This window comes from Lepidochelys olivacea, assembly GCF_965140295.1.
Source record: "Lepidochelys olivacea isolate rLepOli2 genome assembly, chromosome: 14".
In the NCBI taxonomy this organism is placed as follows: domain Eukaryota; kingdom Metazoa; phylum Chordata; order Testudines; family Cheloniidae; genus Lepidochelys; species Lepidochelys olivacea.
Window position 1 is genome coordinate 46,094,886 of NC_140424.1, and position 18,548 is coordinate 46,113,433.

The following is an 18,548-nucleotide window of genomic DNA, read 5'->3' on the forward strand; positions in this document are numbered from 1 at the left end:
CCACCAAATAGAGGGGATTTAATCCCATAGGAACCTTCTATCATGGGGCAGGTTTCATACCCGGACCGGACATATGGTTGCCCAACCAGGTAGCGCTGTCCCTAGGGGAACTCTGCGGGAGGATGACCGGAAAGACTACGGCGAGGACCGGAAGTCTGTCGTCTCTGCCGGAAGGTGAACTGCCCTGACCGGAAGCTTATCTGCCTGTAGGGGGAGTGTCTATAAAAGGCATCGCGTCACTTCCTCTCTCTCTTCCGGACGGGGTGAGACTAGAGCGCGGAGTAGCCGCCATGGTGAGTGGGGGGGGATCTGGGTTCATCCGCCCCGGGGAAGGGGGCAGCGGGGCTGGCGAGGGCTTGTCCGAGAGGGTGGAGCCAGGGCTTTCTGGGGCGCCCTCCATTTCTAGCTGGGGGCTTCCTGCGGAGGCGATAGGGGGCAGAAAGGGTCACTGGGGGGAACAGCCGCGATCAGATCCAAGGGGCGGATAGAGACGGGGCGGGAATTGGGGTCCATCCGCCCCGCAGCTGGGGGGCGCGGGGCCCGCGAGCGCTGCCTGGAAAGGGTAGAAGCGGGGGGGTCCCTATTTGTTGGGGGGAGGAGTCGGGGCTCCAGGGGGACTGGCCCTGGAGTGGGGAGAAGTTGGGAAGTGCTGGCTCCTGGGGGGTAGGAGGGGGCTGCTTGGGGAGGGGTCGGGGGCTCGGGGGGGCTGGCACTGGAGGCAAGGCTGGCGGGGGGCTGGCTGGTATCTATAACAACCAGGTATGGGGGGGCTGCTTCCTGGAGGAGCAGAGGTTTGGGGCTGATTCCTGGCTTGGGGGGAGTGTATCCCCAGTGTGGGGGGGCTGATAGGGGGCAGTTCTCCTCTGCTGACCCCCCGCCCCCATTTTCTCCACAGTCTCTTGTGATCCCTGAGAAATTCCAGCACATCCTGCGAGTGCTCAACACCAACATAGATGGGCGACGGAAAATCGCCTTCGCCATCACCGCCATCAAGGTGAGGGGGGCATGGCTGGGTGTCTGTCCCCCTCCCGGGGGGCACGGCTAGGTGTCCGTCTCCCCCCCTCACCTGGGGGGCTTGGGAATGCTGTACCAGAGAGAGAACGTTGAAAACATCCCAGTGCCTCTGTGTGCATCCATGGGGTGCCCTCCCTGGGGAGATGGGGTTCTGCTGTGGGTGCCCCATCTCTAGTTCAGGCCAGAGAAGACTTAGGGGCCAAGGCTGACCCAGTGTGGTGGAGTGGCCAGGCCAGCCCTGGCGGAAGGAGAGGTGCTGCACAGCTGGGATGGAGAAGGGGGTCAGGCATAACCCAAACCCCTCCTGGGAGTGGGGTTCTGTCCCATCGAGTGGCACCGAGACCACCCAGAGAGAGATTGAGTCTGCTCTACAGCCTTAGCTAACAGCCTTGTGGCTTTTAGCTCCTGAGGTCCCAGGTTCCACCCCGTGGCCTGTCTGTTACACGGGCAAGGGTGGGGGTGTATATGGAGACAGGTATGGGGCAGGGGTTAGATCTGGGCTGTACCATGGGTGTCTCTTGAAGCAGGTTCTTGGGGGGGGGGCGGTCCTGCTCTTGGCATCAGAGACGGAGCTTCCCGGGAACCTTATGGGGTGGGGGGTACTGGGGCCGTATTGACGTTTCTTCCCCTTTGCAGGGTGTGGGTCGGCGCTATGCCCATGTGGTGCTGAGGAAAGCGGACATTGACCTGACCAAGAGGGCTGGGGAGCTGACAGAGGATGAGGTGGGCAAGGGCGGGGGTGGTCTCTCTGGGACCATGGGGGATGGCATTTGTCTCAGATGTGGGGGGCTATAAGGGAAGCTGGGGTCTCTGGGATGAAGGTGGTATGGCTTTCACCTTGGGGTCTGGGTGGGGAGTTGTGGAGTGAAAGGGGGGCTGAGGCGTGGGGTGTATCTGAGAGACAGCTGAGGGGTGTCTGGGGTGGGTGGTGAATTTTTGTGGGGTATTTAGGTGTAGGTTGGTGTCGAGAGCATGGGAATGTCTTGGACGGGGGATGTCTGGGGTGAAGGAGGGAGGTCTCTCTGGGGTGAAGGGAGCCCCCTGCCTGACCCCATCTCTGTGCCCCCCCACAGGTGGAGCGTGTCATCACTATCATGCAGAACCCCCGTCAGTACAAGATCCCCGACTGGTTCCTCAACAGGCAGAAGGACGTCAAAGACGGCAAATACAGCCAGGTGAGAGCGGTGTGCTGAGCCCATTGCTAGGTGTGTTTGGGGGAGCTCTGATCAAAGCAGTGTGGGGCAGGGCTTGTTCCTTTCCCCACTGCAGGGACTGCTCTGGGGTCCCGTAGGCAGCAGGGGACTTTGTCATCCCAGTGTGTTGGGGTGGCACCAGCCCATTGGCTGCCACTAGGGCCCTCACATGTCTCCCAGGGCTGGTTGTCACTGCAGAGTTAACAAGAATCCTGTCCCAGCATGCATGCCCTAACCCTAAGTTCAAACCTGCTACAAGGAAAGACTTTTTATACGTGCCCTGTACTTACTTTTTGGAACTCACTGCCACAGGATGTCTCTGAGCCAGGTTCACAAAGGGATTGGCCATTTCTGTGGCTCAGACTGTTCACAGCTGGACCAGTTCATGCTGACAACGGGCAAGGATCTCAAACCTCGTGCTGCAGGGCAGAGCTGATCTCTGATGATCACAGATCAGGAGAAGCCCTGATGTGGGGCAGATTGTCCCACAGCTGCCCCTGTGGGCTCTTCCCCAGCTGGCGGTGGCCCCTCTTGTGGAGGGAAACTGGGCTGGATGGCTCTGAGCCAGTCCAGCTGTGCCTGACTTCCCCTCCCCCATGTCTCTTTCCTTGTCAGGTTCTGGCCAACGGGCTGGACAACAAACTACGCGAAGACCTGGAGCGGCTAAAGAAAATCCGGGCGCATCGGGGCCTGCGCCACTTCTGGGGGTACGAGAGGAGTGAGAGTTGTGGGGGTGGGAGGGGTGAATGGTGGGGCCTAGTGAACAGGGGTGGGTCCGTTTGCCTACTCCCTGTGAGATGTGGGGGGTCCCCTTCATCCTTTGCTGCAGAGTGGGGGGCGGGTGGGTGAAGATAAAAGGGGTCATTGGGTTGAATAAGGGGAGGGGGAACTGGGTGCAGAGCCTTTGCATGTGGGCGTAGCAGGGGGTTATGGGACAATGAAGAGCTGGGCTGCAGGGCCATTGGGAGTTGGCTGGGGGGTGGATTCAGAGTTGGGGAGGCAGGTCTGGAATCTGGGAGCAGCAGCAGGGCGGGCTGGGGTCTGGGCCCGTCTCACTCCCCTCTCTCCCCCAGGCTGCGCGTGCGGGGCCAGCATACCAAGACGACTGGGCGCCGGGGCAGAACTGTCGGCGTCTCCAAGAAGAAGTAGTGTCTGCCCTGTGTCTGCAATAAAGTGCTGTTCTCAGAGCTGCCTTCTCACTGTGTGGGGAAGGGGGATCTCTGCGGCTAGGGAGTGGCCCCCAGTGGGGAGAGATTAGGGGGTTGTCATCGCCTTAGTGGAAGGGCAATGGGGAGGAGTAAACCTGGGCACAGGGCTGATTCCGTAGGGTGGTGCTGGAGGGGGTTGGTGTGGGACTGGGTCTCGGGGGGGCCCTCCCGCCCATGAACTGGGTAAGGGTGGTCCGTGCAGCCCCAGGGGTGTTGGGGCAGGAGTGCGGGGTTCCTTGCTGCATCCTGCACTACTCACAATTGGCAGTGGGGTACAGGATGCCTCTTCATAGCCTGTGCACAGTGCTTCAGACCCTGCACCTTGCCCCACCTGCGGCTGTGCCCTCCTGCGGGATCCCTGCGTAAACAGCCCCCTGCCCCACCTCGGACAGCTGCACCTCACCAATGGGATGCGGAGATGCAGAAACGGGAGTAGTGCACGGGGGGTGATTTTCCCTCTGGCAGGGCCCTGGCCTGCCTGCTGCTGGAAGCGGGGTCCTGTTCTGCCATCTGCACTTCCAGCAGGCGGTCGATAAGCTGGAGGAGTCAGCGAAGAGCCTTGAAAACAAAGAGGAATGGAAATGTCTCCCGCTAGGCCCCCGGAGGTCAATCTGTGGGGCTGTGGGTGACCGGCTGTAGGTATCTGCTTGCCAAGCAAATGTCTGACAGTAGGATCCTTGGGCTGGTGCTGCAGTTACATGAGCTCACATGGGAAATAAGGCATCAATTTTTAATGCTGAGAGTAATTAAACCAATTTCCACAAGTGGGTGGGGGTGGATTCTTGGACATGGTTGGGTTTTAAATGAGGATTCGCTGCGTCTCTCAAATTAATTCAGTGCTGGGGGTTATGGTGGGGCTGGTCGCTGCCCTGTTGGCCTTGGACTCTGTGAAACCCCCTGCCCCTCCCCAGAGGTGGCTGCATCTCTGTGCCCAGTAGCGTGGAGCTCCTGAGTTCACCCTACCACGTGGGCTGTGGTGAATGCCGTGGCCTTCTCCCGCCGGTAGGTCTGTATGGGATGGTCCAGGCCTGTGCCCTCACCCAAGATGGCCGCCGCGTCTCCGTAGCTGGCGAGTTGCCCTCGCCCATAATGTCAGCTGCACGGCTTCACTACCGGGCAGGTTGTCGCCGCGCTGATTGGCCGTGGGCTCAGTCGCCTCGCTCCGTGATTGGGTGCGGCGGCCACGACCGGAAGAACCTGGCCCGCAGCTGGAGGCTGCACGTGGTTGCAGGCGCTCAGGATGGAGGTGGTGGCAGGGAGCGGGATGCAGGGGGGGCCAGCCGGGGCGGGCAAGGTGAGTGCCGGGGAGTGGGGCAGGGATTCCCCGGGGGGGTGGTTACCCCATGTCATAAGCAGGGAGGGGGCAGGTCACTAACACGAGTCGGTGCATGCAGGGGCCGAACACCCAATTACAGGGGTTTGGGGGGGGAGTTTATTGCCCCCATGTCTGTGGGGCGGCGGGGTCTCTCGGGCTCCTCTAGTAACCGGGGGACACGGGGCAGGGGCTGGCTGTATCCGTGGGGCGTCCCTGCTTGTGCGCGGAGTGCTCTGGGGGGCAGGGCTGGCCCTCTTGCAGCCCGCGGGGCACTTGCCCCCCTATCCCAGCAGGGGACTAAGTCTTTCCCTGTTGGGGGCAGACCCCCTCCCCCCGACTGTGTGTTGTGGCTGGTGGTTCTGCCCGGCGGGGCGGGGGGCACTCCCCATCAGGCCAGTGGGAGTGGCTGGCTATTCTGCCCTGTGGGGCAGGTATCTCTGCACAAGTTGGGGGGCAGTTTCAGTCCCTGTCCTCTGTACCCCCCACCCTGCTAGCTAGGGGAACTAACTCCCCATGTCTCATCCTCTTGCCAGTCTCCCCACCTCCCGAGCTGAGGGTAACTGATTCTTCCCCCCGATTCATCACCCCTTTCTCTCTCCCTCCCCCCCACTTCAACCCCCCGAAGAAGAAGTTGACGAAGAAGCTGCAGCGCTATTGGGAAGGGGCCTCCCAGCCGGACACCCCTGAAGCCGCCCCCCTCAGGGCCAAGAGGCCTCGCAATGAGAAGAGCAGGCTGCGGGCTGGGGCAGAGGGGAGCCTGGAGGCCAGGAAGGGGCTGCCGGCGTCAGGGGCTGCAGGCCAGATCTCTGGGGTAAGGCTGAGAATCCTGGGGGGCTGGCCATGGGGGGAGGAGGGGCAGCTGAGGTCAGGGGGAGGAGGGCCGGGGGTTGCATGGCAAAGGGAAGTACCTCTAGGGGGAGAAGGGGGCCTGTAGCAGGCCCCTCCCAGCCCCTATCTGTCTGTGTGTCCCTCTCTCCCTAGAAGAGGGACCCGTTCCCCGGCGCCGCCCCCCTCCCCCTCCACAAGGTGAAGAAATTCCAGCGGGGCCAGAAATCGCAGCTGGTGAGTTGAGGGGTGTGGTGGAAACTGGGGGGCAGCTGGGTGCCTGGGGGTTGCCAGGCAAGGTCGTCCCTGAGGGGGTTCCCCCATGGTTACTGACCCCCCCAATGGTGGGGGGCGGGAGGGACAGGGCCACGTGCGGCTCTCACCCCGTCTGTCTGTCCGTCTGTCCGTCTGTCTGTCCGTCTGTCTGTCCGTCTGTCCGTCCGTCCGTCCGTCCGTCCGTCCGTCCGTCCAGGCAGGGGCGTCCAGCCGGCGGCTCCGGGACCATCTGGCCTCGCTGGAGCAGAGGGTGGAGCTGGCAACACAACAGGCTGCGCGCATGGAGCTGCTGCTGCCCGAGGAGCCAGGGTGAGTCGTCGCCCCCCCCCCGGCCCCCCAAGCTGGGGCAGCTGCCCCAGAGCCCCCATCGTCTCCTCCCTTCGGGCCCCCGTCCGGTGCTGCCACTTGAGCCGGGGCTGCCTGCTGGTTCTCCCCGCCCCGGATGGGATGGGTGACCCCCCTTCCCCCACACACACGCCCCGGCTCCCGGCTGGCTCCCCTCCCACACCAGTGCTGGGTCCGTTCCTGACTCTCACCCCCGTCCCCCCCGCAGCTTCCTGGAGGGGGACCCCGGCGAGGACACCTGCACCATCGCCCAGGCTGACATCGCCGAGGCCACGGACATTGTCAGCGCCACTAAGGTCAGAGACACCCCCATGCGCCGGGTCTGGGGGTGTCGTGGGGTGGGAGGAATGGCAGGGGGAGGGGCTGCCCCTAGGAAGGGGGGGGTCACTGGGCAGTATTGCAGGGGGGATCCCAGGACAGCATCTCAGTGGTGGGGGGGGGGTTGCCGGGGGGATCCCGGGGCAGCGTCTCAGTGGCGTGGGGGCAGGGTCACCGGGGTTGGGGGTCCCTGTGCTGTGTCTAACCAGGTCTCTCCCCCATAGCACTTTGAGCTGAGACTGAACCAGTTTGGCCCCTACAGGATGGATTATACCCGACCTGGCAGGTGAGGGAGGGGGCAGGGAGGAGCATGTGGGGGAGAGTAGGAGGGAGCGGAACCCGTGGGGCAGGTGGGAATCAGTGGGGAAGGTGTGGGGGCTGGCTGTACCTAGGTAACATATCTTCTGGGGAGGGGTTGGAGAGGCAGGGCCCAACTGGGCTCTCCTGTGTCAGGGAGGGCCTGCGTCAGGGACCCCTGACCCCGCAGGCCTCCCCTGACCTGCTCTGGGGGTCCCAGAGGGGCAGGTCAGGAGACATACGGAGACTGGATTGTGTGTGTGCTCCCCTCCCATCTCCCCACGCAGGCATCTGCTGCTGGGGGGCCGGCGGGGCCATGTGGCAGCTCTGGACTGGCAAACCAAGTCACTGCTGTGTGAGATCAATGTCATGGAGACGGTCACTGACGTCACGTGAGTGTGCGACTGGGGGGGGAGTGACACCCGGGCGCGGCACGCGGCACAGGGGGGTCCGGGGGGGCGGGGCTGCATCCGCTGCTCCCGGCAGGTGTAACGGTGCATCAGCAGGGCATGCCCATCGCACGGGTGGGCGTGCGTCGGGAAGGCGAATGGGCACATCCGTGCCCGCCCACGGCCGGGGAGGCTGGGAGAGTTGCACGAGGAGGCGTGTTGCACAGACGGAGTTTGCAGGTTGCTCACGGGCTGAGCCGTGCAGCGGGACACCTCGTGGCCCCCCCCACCCCCCGTCTCATGCCCCCTGTTTCAGGTGGCTGCACACGGAGACGATGTTCGCGGTGGCCCAGCGGCGCTGGCTCTACGTCTACGACAACCAGGGCGTGGAGCTGAACTGCCTGAAGCGCTTCAATGGGGTCCTGCGCATGGAGTTCCTGCCCTACCACTTCCTGCTGGCCACCGCGGTGAGTGCTGGGGCGGGGGGCCGCTGTGGGGTGGGCCGGTGGCCGGGGTTCCCGCTGCCCACCACAGTGAAAGAGGGGGGCCTGCACACCAGGGCTCCTGCTGGCCAATGCTGTAAAGCGGGGGGTGGGCTTGGGCGCCAGGGTTTGGGGGGCTGGTGCCCCACTGACCCCGCCCCCGCTCCCCCGTGCAGAGCGAGACGGGGTTCCTGCAGTACCTGGACATCTCGGTGGGGAAGGAGGTCGCTGCCATCTGCACCCGGGGGGGACGCCTGGGCGTGATGGGGCAGAACCCGGCCAACGCCATCATCCACCTGGGGCACAGCAACGGTGAGACCGCCCCACTGCTACCCCCCACTGCTATCCCCCAACCCACTGCTGCCCCCTCTGCTCCACCCCAAACCCACTGCTGCCCCACTGCTACCCCCGAACTCTTCCCCCAACCCCGCCCCAACCCACTGCTACGCCCGACCCGACCTCACCACTACCCCCCAACTCTGCCCCCAACCCCGCCCCATTGCTACCCCACCGCCCTCGTCCACCTGGGGCACAGCAACGATGAGACATCCCCTGCCACCACCTGTACCCCATAACTGGAGCTCCCCCCCCCCCACAGCGCCAACGTCCCCTGCCCCACACTACTAGGAGTGTTTCTCCCAGGGCCCTCACACCCTGTGTGTCATCCCTGCCCTGCCCCCCCCGGCAGGGCACAGCCCCCTGGCCCAGCCCATCACTGGGGCAGGCACCGGTTCAGACAGCGACGTTCCATCAAGCTCTTCAGCGTGGCCCCATTCTGGCCTGGGGAACCGCTGGCCTCATCTCCTTCCTGCCCCCTCAGCCTGGCCTGGTTAGTCAGACCCATTGCTATGACGGCCCCTTAGCCCCCCCACCCTCAAGCGGTGAACCTGGCCCTGTCCATCCCTTCCACCACTCGCTAACCCCTTGTGCTCGGTGGGGGGTGACCCCTCGTTAACTCCTCGTGCTCTGTGGGCCCTCCCCCCGCAGGCACGGTGACCCTGTGGAGCCCCAATGTCAAGGAGCCCCTGGTGCGGATGCTGTGCCACCAAGGGGGGGTCCGGGCCGTGGCCGTCGACAGCTCCGGAACGTGAGTGACTCGGGGGCAGCAGTCCTGCCATGGTGGGGAAGGGGCCCGAGTGGGGTGAACAGGGAAAAGGGGCTGCAGGGGTGCATGTGGGGAAAGGAGGGGAGCTGGGGGGGTCTCCCCCCACTTCCCCCCAGCTACATGGTGTCATCAGGGCAGAGGTGGAATATGGGGGGAGGGGATGGAGGCTTGGGGCTGGGTCATGGTGTGGGTCTCCCCCCAACCTTCCTTGGGTGGGATATGGCGGGGGTGGGGGTCACGCTGTGACATGGCATGTCACAGGTACATGGCGACGTCGGGGCTGGGGTGACACTGTGCGGTGGTGGGGGATCATGCTCTGGATCTCCCCCCACCTCCCCCTAGGTACATGGCGACATCGGGGCTGGACCGGAAGCTGCGCGTCTACGACCTCCGGACATATCAGCCCCTGCACTCCCTGGTGCTGCCCATGGGCGCCGGGCACCTGGCCTTCAGCCAGCGGGGGCTGCTGGGGGCCGCCTGCGGGGATGTGGTCCAGGTAACGATCCCCCCTGGCTCTGCACACACAGACACCCCCCTATTCCTCCCCCCACATACTGGCACCTGGCCTTCAGCCAGCGGGGGCTGCTGGGGGTAGCTGTGGGGCCGTGGTGCAGGTAAAGGAGGGGCCGTTATACTCCGGGCTGTCCCCCTCTCTCTCGCTGGGCTCAGCAGGGCCCCATCCGCCCTGCATCCTTCTCCCACAGACTAGGTATTGCTCAAACCCCCTTCCCATCCCCCCCCCGAACTGCTTTGGAGAGAGGTAAATAGTGGTGTCCCCCAGGGGTCTGTACTGGGCCCAGTCCTATTCAACATAGTCATAAATGATCTGGGAAAAGGAGTAAACAAGGAGGTGGTGAAATTTGCAGATGATACAAAATTACTCAAGATAGCGAAGTCCAAAGCAGACTGTGTAGAGTTACAAAGGGGTCTCATAAAACTGGGTTACTGGACAACAAAATGGCAGATGAAATTCAGTGTTGATAAATGCAAAGTAATGTACGCTGGAAAACCTCATCCCAGCTATACCTACAAAATGATGGGGTCTAAATTAGCTGTTACCACTCAAGAAAGAGATCTTGGGGTCATTGAGTGGATGTTTCCAAAGAACTGTCCACAATGTGCAGCGGCAGCCAAAAAAACAAACAGAATATTATGAATCATTCGGAAAGGGACAGATAATAGGACAGAAAAGGTCATATCACCTCTCTATAAATCCATGGTTCGCCCACACCTTGAACACTGCGTGTGGATGTGGTCGCCCCATTTTAAAAAAAGATCTATTCGAATTGGGAAAGGTTCAGAAAAGAGCAACAAAAATGATGAGGGGGATGGAAAGGCTGCTGTATGAGGAGAGGTTACTAAGACTGGGACTTTTCAGCTTGGAAAAGAGACGACTAAGGGGAGATATGATTAAGGTCTATAAAATCATGACGGGTGTGGAAAAATTAGGTAACGATTTGCTCCTTCTCATAACACAAGAACTAGGGGTCACCAAATTAAATTAATAGGCAGCAGGTTTAAGTATTTTTTCACGGATCGCACAATCAACCTGTGGAACTCCTTGCCAGAGGATGTTGTGAAGGCCAAGACTATAACAGGGTTCAAAAAAGAACTAGATAAATTAATGGAGGACAGGTCTATCAGTGGCTATTAGCCCGGATGGGCAGGGATGGTGTCCGTGGCCTCTGTTTGCCAGAAGCTGGGAATGGGCGACAGGGGATGGATCTCTTGATTTCTTGTTCTGTTCATTCCCTCTGGGCACCTGGCATTGGCCCCTGTTCTGATGAGCCTGGGCCCTGTCTGTCCCCCACCCGAGGGGGAGCTCTGACTGCCCTATGCTCTGACAGCCCCTATGAGCCAGGCCCTGCTGCAGGCGCTAATCCCCCATGTCTGCCCCTCCCACCCCAGGTGTACCGGGACGTGCCCATGCACCTGCCTCGCAAGCCCTACCTGTCGCACACGCTGCCCCGGGCGGCCCACGGCCTGCGCTTCTGCCCCTTCGAGGACGTGCTGGGCGTAGGGCATGGCAGCGGCATCACCAGCCTCCTGGTGCCAGGTATGGCCCCCCACTATGTCCTCATAACCTCCCCACCCCCCATGTCCACAGTGCCCAGTAGCTGACCTGCCTGTCATATGCCCCCCGCTACAGCCTGTGGGGGCCTGGTACAGCTGTGTGGCTGTGTCCATGGTAGAGGGGGGATGGGTTGTTGCCCACCCCCTCCCCCCACTAACCTCCTGTCGTCCCCCCCGTCCCCCCCCGCATCCCAGGTGCTGGACAGGCGAATTTCGACGCCCTGGAGAACAACCCGTTCCGGAGCCAGAAGCAGCGGCAGGAGTGGGAGGTCAAAGCCCTGCTGGAGAAGGTAACGTCGCCCCACCACCACCACACAGTGCCCAGCCCCGTCCCCCCACCGTGCAGCCCCAGCTGGGGGTCAGCTGGATCTCTGGGTCCAAGATGCTAAGGGAGGGACCTCTGGGGCTGGGGGGAGGGGTTCACGGGCACCCCTTGTGGGGACACCGGGGTGGGTAGCTGGGGTGCCTGCGGGGGCACCGCCAGGAGGGCTGGTGTCATGGGAGGGGGGGAGCCTGGGTGGTCCGTGCCGCCCCTGACAGCTTGGCCCCCGGCAGATCCCGTCGGAGCTGATCACGCTGGACCCGAGGCAGCTGGGCCAGGTAGATGCCATCACCATGGAGCAGAAGCACCAGGAGCGAGTGGCGCGGCTGGTGAGCGACTTGGGGGGCACCGTGGTGCATTGTGGGAAGTGGCGGGGCGACACGGTGGGGCATTGCGGGTTGCGGGGACCGGGCAGTGCCGTGGCTGTCTCGCGGGGGCGCCGTGGTGCATTGTGGGAAGTGGCGGGGAGACACGGTGGGGCATTGCGGGTTGTGGGGACCGGGCAGTGCCGTGGCTGTCTCGCGGGGGCACCGTGGTGCATTGTGGGAAGTGGCGGGGAGACACGGTGGGGCATTGCGGGTTGTGGGGACCGGGCAGTGCTGGGCTGTCTCGCGGGGGCGCCGTGGTGCATTGTGGGAAGTGGCGGGGAGACATGGTGGGGCATTGCGGGTTGTGGGGACCGGGCAGTGCCGGGCTGTCTCGCGGGGGCGCCGTGGTGCATTGTGGGAAGTGGCGGGGAGACACGGTGGGGCATTGCGGGTTGTGGGGACCGGGCAGTGCCATGGCTGTCTCGCGGGGGCGCCGTGGTGCATTGTGGGAAGTGGCGGGGAGACACGGTGGGGCATTGCGGGTTGCGGGGACCGGGCAGTGCCGTGGCTGTCTCGCGGGGGCGCCGTGGTGCATTGTGGGAAGTGGCGGGGAGACACGGTGGGGCATTGCGGGTTGTGGGGACCGGGCAGTGCCGGGCTGTCTCGCGGGGGCGCCGTGGTGCATTGTGGGAAGTGGCGGGGAGACACGGTGGGGCATTGCGGGTTGTGGGGACCGGGCAGTGCCATGGCTGTCTCGCGGGGGCGCCGTGGTGCATTGTGGGAAGTGGCGGGGAGACACGGTGGGGCATTGCGGGTTGTGGGGACCGGGCAGTGCCGGGCTGTCTCGCGGGGGCGCCGTGGTGCATTGTGGGAAGTGGCGGGGAGACACGGTGGGGCATTGCGGGTTGTGGGCACCGGGCAGTGCCGGGCTGTCTCGCGGGGGCGCCGTGGTGCATTGTGGGAAGTGGCGGGGAGAGTGAGGGGGGTGGCACAGTGGGGACCAGGCAGTGCTGGGCTGTCTCGCGGGGGCGCCGTGGTGCATTGTGGGAAGTGGCGGGGAGACACGGTGGGGCATTGCGGGTTGTGGGGACCGGGCAGTGCTGGGCTGTCTCGCGGGGGCGCCGTGGTGCATTGTGGGAAGTGGCGGGGAGACACGGTGGGGCATTGCGGGTTGTGGGGACCGGGCAGTGCCGGGCTGTCTCGCGGGGGCGCCGTGGTGCATTGTGGGAAGTGGCGGGGAGAGTGAGGGGGGTGGCACAGTGGGGACCAGGCAGTGCCGGGCTGTCTCGCGGGGGCGCCGTGGTGCATTGTGGGAAGTGGCGGGGAGACACGGTGGGGCATTGCGGGTTGTGGGGACCGGGCAGTGCCGGGCTGTCTCGCGGGGGCGCCGTGGTGCATTGTGGGAAGTGGCGGGGAGACACGGTGGGGCATTGCGGGTTGCGGGGACCGGGCAGTGCCGTGGCTGTCTCGCGGGGGCGCCGTGGTGCATTGTGGGAAGTGGCGGGGAGACACGGTGGGGCATTGCGGGTTGTGGGCACCGGGCAGTGCCGGGCTGTCTCGCGGGGGCGCCGTGGTGCATTGTGGGAAGTGGCGGGGAGACACGGTGGGGCATTGCGGGTTGTGGGGACCGGGCAGTGCCATGGCTGTCTCGCGGGGGCGCCGTGGTGCATTGTGGGAAGTGGCGGGGAGACACGGTGGGGCATTGCGGGTTGCGGGGACCGGGCAGTGCCGTGGCTGTCTCGCGGGGGCGCCGTGGTGCATTGTGGGAAGTGGCGGGGAGACACGGTGGGGCGTTGTGGGGACCGGGCAGTGCCGGGCTGTCTCGCGGGGGCGCCGTGGTGCATTGTGGGAAGTGGCGGGGAGAGTGAGGGGGGTGGCACAGTGGGGACCAGGCAGTGCCCGCAGTCGCTGTGGCATGTCAGGAGCTGGTGGGGGGAGAGCAGAGGGGCACTATGGTGCATTGTGGGATACAGAAGGACTGACTCTCTCTCCCTCCCTCCCCTGCCCCCCAGGGCTTCGACCCCCAGGCCAAGCCGGCGTTCCAGCCGCGCCGGAAGCTGAAGGGGCGCAGCTCAGCCGGGAACCTCCTGCGGCGTAAAAAGAAGGTGGCGAATGAGGAGCAACGGGTACGTCTGTCCTTACTGTCCACCTGTCTGTCCCATCCGCCCTTGGGCCAGTCCTTACCCATCAGACTTTGCTCCCCACCCCCAAAAGCCAGCTCTCCACTTCCTGTCTCAAACAGGGACTTCCCGTGTGCCCCGCCCCCCACCACAACTCCCCTCTCCAACTGGGCCAGTGACATCAGGGGGCATCTCCCCCATACCCCAGGGCTCCATTACGCTGTGAATTGGGGGGTGAGGTGGGGGGTTGGTTCCCAGGGTCGCCCCGCGCTGGGTCGTGCCCCCCCCAATTGGGCCCTGGCTCACCCCCGCTCCCCCCCCAGACCAAGATCCGGAAGAGCCTGGAGCAGCAGCAGGAGGCGGAGGGAGAGCTGAAGGCGGCACCCCGGGCTCAGAGGTCGGCTCTGGATCGATTCAGGAAATAACCTCGTGGGGGTCGGGGGGAGAGGATTGCCCCCCATGGGGGCGAAAGGGGTCGCGAGCGTTACCCATCCCCTCCGGGGTAAGGGCTGTGGGGGTGGGAGCAGGGTGGGGTCCCCCACTCACCCTGCACTGTCACCCTGATATTTTTCTATTAAAGTTGTCGTTGGCTTTGTCTAGCCTGGCTCTGGTTTGGGGCAGAGAGGAGGAGGGGGGCATGCGTTGGGCGGAGCGGGAAGCGTGGCTGGGAGCCGAGTGCAGGCTCGGGGGGCTCGGGTGGTTCTGTACAGCGGGGAGTGTTTGGGGGAGGGGAGGGGGTTACTCGAGGTGGGGGGCATGCGTTGGGTGGAGCGGGGACCGTGGCTGGGAGCCGAGTGCAGACCCGGGGGGCTCGGGTGGTTCTGTACAGCGGGGAGTGTTTGGGGGAGGGGAGGGGGTTACTCGAGGTGGGGGGCATGCGTTGGGCGGAGCGGGGAGCGTGGCTGGGAGCCGAGTGCAGGCCCGGGGGGCTCGGGTGGTTCTGTACAGCGGGGAGTGTTTGGGGGAGGGGAGGGGGTTACTCGAGGTGGGGGGCATGCGTTGGGCGGAGCGGGGAGCGTGGCTGGGAGCCGAGTGCAGGCCCGGGGGGCTCGGGTGGTTCTGTACAGCGGGGAGTGTTTGGGGGAGGGGAGGGGGTTACTCGAGGTGGGGGGCATGCGTTGGGCGGAGCGGGGAGCATGGCTGGGAGCCGAGTGCAGACCCGGGGGGCTCGGGTGGTTCTGTACAGCGGGGAGTGTTTGGGGGAGGGGAGGGGGTTACTCGAGGTGGGGGGCATGCGTTGGGCGGAGCGGGGAGTGTGGCTGGGAGCCGAGTGCAGACCCGGGGGGCTCGGGTGGTTCTGTACAGCGGGGAGTGTTTGGGGGAGGGGAGGGGGTTACTCGAGGTGGGGGGCATGCGTTGGGCGGAGCGGGGAGTGTGGCTGGGAGCCGAGTGCAGACCCGGGGGGCTCGGGTGGTTCTGTACAGCGGGGAGTGTTTGGGGGAGGGGAGGGGGTTACTCGAGGTGGGGGGCATGCGTTGGGCGGAGCGGGGAGCGTGGCTGGGAGCCGAGTGCAGGCCCGGGGGGCTCGGGTGGTTCTGTACAGCGGGGAGTGTTTGGGGGAGGGGAGGGGGTTACTCGAGGTGGGGGGCATGCGTTGGGCGGAGCGGGGAGCGTGGCTGGGAGCTGAGTGCAGGCCCGGGGGGCTCGGGTGGTTCTGTACAGCGGGGAGTGTTTGGGGGAGGGGAGGGGGTTACTCGAGGTGGGGGGCATGCGTTGGGCGGAGCGGGGAGCGTGGCTGGGAGCCGAGTGCAGGCCCGGGGGGCTCGGGTGGTTCTGTACAGCGGGGAGTGTTTGGGGGAGGGGAGGGGGTTACTCGAGGTGGGGGGCATGCGTTGGGCGGAGCGGGGAGCGTGGCTGGGAGCCGAGTGCAGGCTCGGGGGGCTCGGGTGGTTCTGTACAGCGGGGAGTGTTTGGGGGAGGGGAGGGGGTTACTCGAGGTGGGGGGCATGCGTTGGGCGGAGTGGGGAGCGTGGCTGGGAGCCGAGTGCAGACCCGGGGGGCTCAGGTGGTTCTGTACAGCGGGGAGTGTTTGGGGGAGGGGAGGGGGTTACTCGAGGTGGGGGGCATGCGTTGGGCGGAGCGGGGAGTGTGGCTGGGAGCCGAGTGCAGACCCGGGGGGCTCGGGTGGTTCTGTACAGCGGGGAGTGTTTGGGGGAGGGGAGGGGGTTACTCGAGGTGGGGGGCATGCGTTGGGCGGAGCGGGGAGCGTGGCTGGGAGCCGAGTGCAGACCCGGGGGGCTCGGGTGGTTCTGTACAGCGGGGAGTGTTTGGGGGAGGGGAGGGGGTTACTCGAGGTGGGGGGCATGCGTTGGGCGGAGCGGGGAGCATGGCTGGGAGCCGAGTGCAGACCCGGGGGGCTCAGGTGGTTCTGTACAGCGGGGAGTGTTTGGGGGAGGGGAGGGGGTTACTCGAGGTGGGGGGCATGCGTTGGGCGGAGCGGGGACCGTGGCTGGGAGCCGAGTGCAGACCCGGGGGGCTCGGGTGGTTCTGTACAGCGGGGAGTGTTTGGGGGAGGGGAGGGGGTTACTCGAGGTGGGGGGCATGCGTTGGGCGGAGCGGGAAGCGTGGCTGGGAGCCGAGTGCAGACCCGGGGGGCTCGGGTGGTTCTGTACAGCGGGGAGTGTTTGGGGGAGGGAAGGGGGTTACTCGAGGTGGGGGGCATGCGTTGGGCGGAGCGGGGAGCGTGGCTGGGAGCCGAGTGCAGGCCCGGGGGGCTCGGGTGGTTCTGTACAGCGGGGAGTGTTTGGGGGAGGGGAGGGGGTTACTCGAGGTGGGGGGCATGCGTTGGGCGGAGCGGGGAGCGTGGCTGGGAGCCGAGTGCAGGCCCGGGGGGCTCGGGTGGTTCTGTACAGCGGGGAGTGTTTGGGGGAGGGGAGGGGGTTACTCGAGGTGGGGGGCATGCGTTGGGCGGAGCGGGGAGCATGGCTGGGAGCCGAGTGCAGACCCGGGGGGCTCAGGTGGTTCTGTACAGCGGGGAGTGTTTGGGGGAGGGGAGGGGGTTACTCGAGGTGGGGGGCATGCGTTGGGCGGAGCGGGGAGTGTGGCTGGGAGCCGAGTGCAGACCCGGGGGGCTCGGGTGGTTCTGTACAGCGGGGAGTGTTTGGGGGAGGGGAGGGGGTTACTCGAGGTGGGGGGCATGCGTTGGGCGGAGCGGGGAGCGTGGCTGGGAGCCGAGTGCAGACCCGGGGGGCTCGGGTGGTTCTGTACAGCGGGGAGTGTTTGGGGGAGGGGAGGGGGTTACTCGAGGTGGGGGGCATGCGTTGGGCGGAGCGGGGAGCATGGCTGGGAGCCGAGTGCAGACCCGGGGGGCTCAGGTGGTTCTGTACAGCGGGGAGTGTTTGGGGGAGGGGAGGGGGTTACTCGAGGTGGGGGGCATGCGTTGGGCGGAGCGGGGAGCGTGGCTGGGAGCCGAGTGCAGACCCGGGGGGCTCGGGTGGTTCTGTACAGCGGGGAGTGTTTGGGGGAGGGGAGGGGGTTACTCGAGGTGGGGGGCATGCGTTGGGCGGAGCGGGGAGCGTGGCTGGGAGCCGAGTGCAGGCTCGGGGGGCTCGGGTGGTTCTGTACAGCGGGGAGTGTTTGGGGGAGGGGAGGGGGTTACTCGAAGTGGGGGGCATGCGTTGGGCGGAGCGGGGAGTGTGGCTGGGAGCCGAGTGCAGACCCGGGGGGCTCAGGTGGTTCTGTACAGCGGGGAGTGTTTGGGGGAGGGGGTTACTCGAGGTGGGGGGCATGCGTTGGGCGGAGTGGGGAGCGTGGCTGGGAGCCGAGTGCAGACCCGGGGGGCTCAGGTGGTTCTGTACAGCGGGGAGTGTTTGGGGGAGGGGAGGGGGTTACTCGAGGTGGGGGGCATGCGTTGGGCGGAGCGGGGAGCGTGGCTGGGAGCCGAGTGCAGGCTCGGGGGGCTCGGGTGGTTCTGTACAGCGGGGAGTGTTTGGGGGAGGGGAGGGGGTTACTCGAGGTGGGGGGCATGCGTTGGGCGGAGCGGGGAGCGTGGCTGGGAGCCGAGTGCAGGCTCGGGGGGCTCGGGTGGTTCTGTACAGCGGGGAGTGTTTGGGGGAGGGGAGGGGGTTACTCGAGGTGGGGGGCATGCGTTGGGCGGAGCGGGGAGCGTGGCTGGGAGCCGAGTGCAGGCTCGGGGGGCTCGGGTGGTTCTGTACAGCGGGGAGTGTTTGGGGGAGGGGAGGGGGTTACTCGAGGTGGGGGGCATGCGTTGGGCGGAGCGGGGAGTGTGGCTGGGAGCCGAGTGCAGACCCGGGGGGCTCGGGTGGTTCTGTACAGCGGGGAGTGTTTGGGGGAGGGGAGGGGGTTACTCGAGGTGGGGGGCATGCGTTGGGCGGAGCGGGGAGCGTGGCTGGGAGCCGAGTGCAGGCTCGGGTGGTTCTGTACAGCGGGGAGTGTTTGGGGGAGGGGAGGGGGTTACTCGAGGTGGGGGGCATGCGTTGGGCGGAGCGGGGAGCATGGCTGGGAGCCGAGTGCAGACCCGGGGGGCTCGGGTGGTTCTGTACAGCGGGGAGTGTTTGTGGGAGGGGAGGGGGTTACTCGAGGTGGGGGGCATGCGTTGGGCGGAGCGGGGACCGTGGCTGGGAGCCGAGTGCAGACCCGGGGGGCTCGGGTGGTTCTGTACAGCGGGGAGTGTTTGGGGGAGGGGAGGGGGTTACTCGAGGTGGGGGGCATGCGTTGGGTGGAGCGGGGACCGTGGCTGGGAGCCGAGTGCAGGCTCGGGGGGCTCGGGTGGTTCTGTACAGCGGGGAGTGTTTGGGGGAGGGGAGGGGGTTACTCGAGGTGGGGGGCATGCGTTGGGCGGAGCGGGGAGCATGGCTGGGAGCCGAGTGCAGACCCGGGGGGCTCGGGTGGTTCTGTACAGCGGGGAGTGTTTGGGGGAGGGGAGGGGGTTACTCGAGGTGGGGGGCATGCGTTGGGTGGAGCGGGGAGCATGGCTGGGAGCCGAGTGCAGACCCGGG

At 65.6% G+C, this 18,548-nt stretch overlaps 2 protein-coding genes across 3 annotated transcripts; both read left to right on the plus strand.

Annotated features, from left to right (window-relative positions):
- Nucleotides 1-151: 151 nt before the first annotated feature.
- RPS18 (ribosomal protein S18) lies at nt 152-3,394 on the plus strand. The gene is made up of 6 exons (XM_084648168.1): nt 152-293; nt 896-994; nt 1,651-1,737; nt 2,088-2,189; nt 2,823-2,914; nt 3,281-3,394. Exons 1-6 carry the CDS (start codon nt 291-293, stop codon nt 3,354-3,356), a joined length of 459 nt encoding a protein of 152 aa, XP_084504294.1. The 5' UTR covers nt 152-290; the 3' UTR covers nt 3,357-3,394.
- A 1,199-nt stretch (nt 3,395-4,593) lies between these two features.
- WDR46 (WD repeat domain 46) lies at nt 4,594-14,187 on the plus strand. Of its 2 annotated transcripts, none has more exons than XM_084648422.1 (16): nt 4,594-4,709; nt 5,356-5,541; nt 5,712-5,792; nt 6,028-6,140; nt 6,385-6,472; nt 6,719-6,780; nt 7,079-7,183; nt 7,497-7,647; nt 7,839-7,974; nt 8,650-8,749; nt 9,110-9,263; nt 10,676-10,823; nt 11,036-11,130; nt 11,396-11,491; nt 13,483-13,596; nt 13,914-14,187. In XM_084648422.1, the coding sequence occupies exons 1-16, from the start codon at nt 4,656-4,658 to the stop codon at nt 14,013-14,015; spliced, it is 1,785 nt and encodes a 594-aa protein (XP_084504548.1). In that variant the 5' UTR covers nt 4,594-4,655; the 3' UTR covers nt 14,016-14,187. The 2 variants fall into 2 exon arrangements, with proteins under 2 accessions (XP_084504548.1, XP_084504549.1); XM_084648423.1 differs by having other exon boundaries at nt 4,595-4,709; nt 5,359-5,541.
- Nucleotides 14,188-18,548: the final 4,361 nt, after the last annotated feature.